Consider the following 5154-nt stretch of genomic DNA (forward strand, 5'->3'; position numbering starts at 1 on the left):
CACACACACACACACACACACACACAGGTCATCAGACTGTTAGTGTAACGTTGTGATCAAATAAAGTGACCACAGACGGTGAACTAAGAGGGCGGTGCTGCAGGAGCCGCTCACAGTGAAGGATCATGGGTAAAAACTCCTCATCAGTTTTCACTCGATTCAACATTAATGTCTCTGTAATGGAATGTTCTGGATCACTGACGACACCTGAGCAGGTGTCACGTGACTGTAAACGCTGCCGCTCTGGTCCTGTTTGACCTCTGACCCATGTGACTGGTGATGAAGATTCATGGGTGAAAACTGGGAGAAGTGATTGGTCCAGTTCAAAACAACAGATAATGATGACAATATGTTTCTTTATCAAACTCCAACAACATCAACTCAAATCAACGTCTGAATCCCAGGTTAAACCCGACTCCACTGCTGTGTCCATTCAGTGATAATGTCCAGGCCGACTGGTCATCACAACACAAAGGTCACTGAGGTCAACTGTGGACCAGTTCTCGTCTGTGCTGCTAAAACAGAACAAATCTGAGTGGATTCTTTACAAACACCAACCACCTGAAATCAACCATTTCCAGACTTAGAGCTCAGTCAGTTTCCAGACCTGTGGTGGAGTCTGTTGTTGTCTATTAATAATAATAATAATAATAATAAGACATTGTATTTATAAAACACGTTCATCAAAACAGGAGATAACAAATCAAATCAATAAGGCGGGTGGAGAGGTGACAGTCAGGTGAGACCAACTGAAACAACCGAGTTCTGAGCGGGAACGTTGGGGTAGACAGACGGTGTGGAGGGGACGGTGTCTGAGGAGGAGCAGCGGGAACAGGAGGACGGAGGGATCTGAACGGTTCTGAAGATCAGCCCAGATCAGGGTTTGTTTTTGTTTTGATTCCCCAGTCACGTGACACGGGGCTGTGTTGTGTGTTACCTTGCAGGGGAACGGCAGAGTGGACGCCACTTTCTCCATGGCCAGGTTACGGATGCTGGGGGACAGCGGGCCTCGACAGGTGGGGCAGCAGCTCAGCTTCTGGCGGCACTGGTTACAGACCAGGTGACCCGACTGGCACTGCAGTATGGGCGGCAGGACGTAATCGAAGCAGACCGGACACTCGAACAGCGCCGTCAGCTCCGGTGGCTGCCCGGGCAGACCGGCCGAGGACAGCGTCACGGCGACGGCGGTGGATGGAGCGACAGACCCCGACCCGGCGACAGAGTTCTCGGCAGCGGTAGCAGCCGCCGCGGCGGGCGCCCCCCTCCAGAGCTTCCGTGTTTACCTCCCCCCGCTTTCCCGGCTCCGAGCCCTCCTCCGGCTGAGGACGGGCGGCTCATGACTTCGAGCTGCGGTTCGTTCGCTGCGTGTTATGGAGCCGCCGCAAACATCCAGGTTCAGCTTCCGGATTATCCTCCTGCTCAAAACACAACATGGCGGCTGTCAGTTTGTATGAACGCTGCCGGCCGCCATTGGCTGTTACGTCATGGAGTGACAGGAGGCTCAGCCAATGGAAACACAGAGGATCATTACATCAGATTTTGTAGTAAAACGGATGATGTGACGAGTTGAAACCTGAAGTCTGAGTCTGTGACGGACTGTTTTCGGTTGTTTTGTGTAAAAATAAACTTTCTATTGAATTGTGTTTTTAAATAAACAGTAGTTTTTATCGTACATGTTTAACGTCGTTATTTCTTAAGCGTTAATGTCACCACCATACGAAATACTACGACCTTCAACGACAGCATGTACCACAGCGGTAACTGAATCTGTGGTGACGTCAGAAAACAGAGCTTCCATCTCTACCGTTAACACTTTAACCCCCTCTAGTGGAGGATCTGTGGATATCACTCCTACTTTTTTACCACGTCACATCATTCTCAAGCTCAACGATGATGACGAAGATGATGACGATGATGACGAAGATGATGACGATGATGACGAAGCACCAAAGACATCGTTGCGGTTCGAGGAGGTGAAACCTAAGAGTTTGTGTCTCAGGAGGAAAACAAGAACTTAAAAATGTGTTTGTTTTTAAAAATTTAAAACGTGTAAACCTGCTGCCAGCAGTAACAGACCACAGACCACAGACCTCCGTGGACACCTGGACCAGGTCTGAGTTCTACTGACAGAAGTCAAAACAACCAGATCACGACCACATCCTCCTTTAGATTCACAGGGTTTGAAAAGTCGGCTTGATTTGGGTTTCTGTCCAAACCAACCTCTCCTGGAGGAACAGAACCTGACTGTGGAATCAAAACACTGGCTTAGTTCTGACCGGGTTCTGGGCGACTGTTGGCTGGTCCGGTTCTGGTCCTGGTCCCACCACAAAGGCTCTCACTGTCACTGTTTATCAGTGCAGTCACACAACACTGGAAAAGTCAGGACTGGACTGGTTCTGGTACCTGGTTCAGGTTCTGTTCTGATCAGATATATATCTCCTGCCCCTCCCCCACCCATCACCTCCACCTGACAGGAGGTTTTTTCAGTGTCCATATTTAAAGACCACTGCACCACAGCAAACCCAGGAGGCTGCACCAGCAGCTGCTCCCTCCTCCCCCTCCTCTCTCTCCTCCCTCTCTCTCTCTCTCTCTCTGTCCCCACAGACTGTGCTGCTGCTGCTGCTGATCACAGTGTGATGATCAATAATCAGCATTGATCACAGTGATCAGCTGAGGATGAAGCTCCTCTGCACTTCTCTGCTGCTCTTCTTCCTCACATCAGGTAAAAAAAACTTTGGCTCATTTTTTCTGTGACTTTATTTATTTAACGTATGGTTTTAACTCTGACATTCTTTTAAACAACTGTGTTATAACGGTGACACCTGACGACTGTCAGTCAAACTTTGACAACAACAACCGAACAGAGACGACTCTTCTTAACGTCCACTTGGAAACAGAACCTTTGATTTGGTCCAGAGTTGGTGCTGAGTTCACTGACGGGTTCTGAAGACGACATTCTGTTTCTGCTCAAGTCCGTATTTGACCAAGTTTGGTCACGGCAGCGTCCGCTGACCTTATCAGTGACCGCCAGGCGTCGACACTCGTGTCAGACGTGGGCGTTCAGGATTTCACTGTGTCTCCGTGACAAAGACTTTACAGTCACTGCTGCTGAGAAGGAAACCTGTTAGTGTCAGAACCAGGGGACGACCGAGCCCATGGTTCTACTGCCCTGGTTCTGGTCAGACTCTGAACAGAGGAGAACGTTGGCACCACCTGCTGGCTGATTCACACACTTACGTACCTGAGAGTCTTGGGAGTTGTAGAAAAAACCCTCAGTTTCTCTGTGGTCATCACACACACACACACACACACACACACACACACACTCTCTGCCAACATTCCTCTGTTTGGCTGACCCGCCCTGTTCACACCAGCAGGTGGCCTGAGCGGTCACATGACCTCTGTCGTCTGGTCAGTTGGTGTGGATCGGTCAGAGACTCCTGGACCAGAGTCCTGGACCAGAGCCTTCATGTCAGAGAAGACAACTCTGTCTGTCCACCGTCCACTGGTCAGGACTGGACACCATATAAGGATGAGAATGTGTGTGTGTCTCCAGTCCCTGTGTGTGTACGTGTTCTCGTTTAAACAAAGATCAGTGACGGTCAGTGACGGTCAGTGACGGTCAGTGACGGTCAGCACCGGCGCCTTCATTCAGACGTTTAAATAAATCAAATGGAACCCTAGTGGTGGTCTGTGGAAGTGCTCTTTAATCTGTGGCTGCTTCACCGTCTCTGTCTCTGAGTGACCTTCATACACAGACACGTTAGACCAATCACAGAGAGAAAACAGACAGCCCCCCCCCCCCCCCAACCGTCCAGGTTATAAAGGTTCTTTACCCAGAACCACCACCTGTGGACCGACAGATGACGTCAGACTTTCCCATCTTTGTAGAAAGAATGTTAGGACTTTACGGTGTAAAAAGAGTTGTAAACAGGAAGTCAGCTCCCTCTCTCTCTCTCTCTCTCTCTCTCTCCCAGGCTGCTCGGCTGCTCACGGACGTTTCGCCCAGAAGCTGCTCAGAGACCTGTTCTCCAACTACACCAACGCTCTGAGGCCGGTGGAGGACACCGTCCACATCATCAACGTCACACTTCAGATCACTCTGTCTCAGATCATCGACATGGTGACCCCACACACACACACACACACACACACACACACACATCGTTAATGCTCTGGTTGTGTGTGCGTTAACGTTCGTTTGTCCGTCCAACAGGACGAACGGAACCAGATTCTGACGACGTACCTGTGGATACGGCAGGTGTGGATGGACGCCTACCTCACCTGGAGGAAGGAGGACTACGACGGTCTGGACACCATCCGTATACCCAGCAGCTACGTCTGGAGACCGGACATCGTCCTTTACAACAGGTAGGGATCCCTCTGACCCCTCTGACCCCTCTGGTCCCTCTGACCCCTCTGGTCCCTCTGGTCTCTGACTGTCCTCCCGTTCTTCTCCCCACTGAAGTGCAGACGACCAGTTCTCCAGCTCCATGGAGACCAACGTGGTTCTCCAGAGTGACGGTCAGGTCACGTGGGACCAGCCGGCCATCACCAAGAGCTCCTGCTCCGTGGACGTGGCTTTCTTTCCCTTCGACCTGCAGCAGTGTGCCCTGACCTTCGGCTCCTGGACTCACAATGGAAACCAGATGGATTTGTTCAACGCCCTGGACAGTGCGGACCTGTCCGACTTCGTGGCCAACGTGGAGTGGGAGGTGGGCAGTTTGGGGACTGAAGACCTCCGTCACAGTGTGGTTCGTCGGCTCCTTCACGTTTGTTTGTTTTTTATTTCCTGGTTCACCAGGTCCTGGGGATGCCTGCCAAGAAAAACGTCATCCTGTACGGCTGCTGCTCGGATCCGTACCCGGACATCACCTTCACTCTGCACCTGAAGAGACGCGCCTCCTTCTACATCTTCAACCTCCTCGTCCCCTGCATGATGATCTCCTTTCTGGCTCCTCTGGGCTTTTACCTGCCGGCCGACTCGGGTGAGAAAGTCTCCCTGGGGGTGACGGTGCTGTTGGCCCTGACTGTGTTCCAGCTGCTGGTGGCCGAGAGCATGCCGCCGTCGGAGAGCGTCCCTCTCATAGGTGAGCTGTCGTACCAGGAGAAACACCTGGTGTCTGCACCTGGTACCTGGTGTCTGTACCTGGT

At 51.5% G+C, this 5154-nt stretch overlaps 2 protein-coding genes across 2 annotated transcripts in view; one reads left to right on the plus strand and one right to left on the minus strand.

The window, feature by feature from the left end:
- siah2l (seven in absentia homolog 2 (Drosophila)-like) overlaps positions 1-1484 on the minus strand; it is a 6199-nt gene extending 4715 nt beyond the window's left edge. Inside the window, 2 exon segments of the mRNA XM_017041626.2 lie at positions 938-1260; positions 1263-1484. Coding sequence (XP_016897115.2) covers positions 938-1260; positions 1263-1338 — 399 coding nt within the window. The 5' untranslated portion in view covers positions 1339-1484.
- Positions 1485-1894: 410 nt separating this feature from the next.
- LOC103395632 (neuronal acetylcholine receptor subunit alpha-10-like) overlaps positions 1895-5154 on the plus strand; it is a 10371-nt gene continuing 7111 nt past the window's right edge. The window contains exons 1-5 of the mRNA XM_025065588.1: positions 1895-2722; positions 3978-4123; positions 4217-4371; positions 4469-4715; positions 4805-5090. Coding sequence (XP_024921356.1) covers positions 2677-2722; positions 3978-4123; positions 4217-4371; positions 4469-4715; positions 4805-5090 — 880 coding nt within the window. The 5' untranslated portion in view covers positions 1895-2676. The remainder of the gene's footprint in view (positions 2723-3977; positions 4124-4216; positions 4372-4468; positions 4716-4804; positions 5091-5154) is intronic.

Source organism: Cynoglossus semilaevis, chromosome 19, assembly GCF_000523025.1.
Source record: "Cynoglossus semilaevis isolate Cse_v1.0 chromosome 19, Cse_v1.0, whole genome shotgun sequence".
Lineage (NCBI taxonomy): Eukaryota > Metazoa > Chordata > Actinopteri > Pleuronectiformes > Cynoglossidae > Cynoglossus > Cynoglossus semilaevis.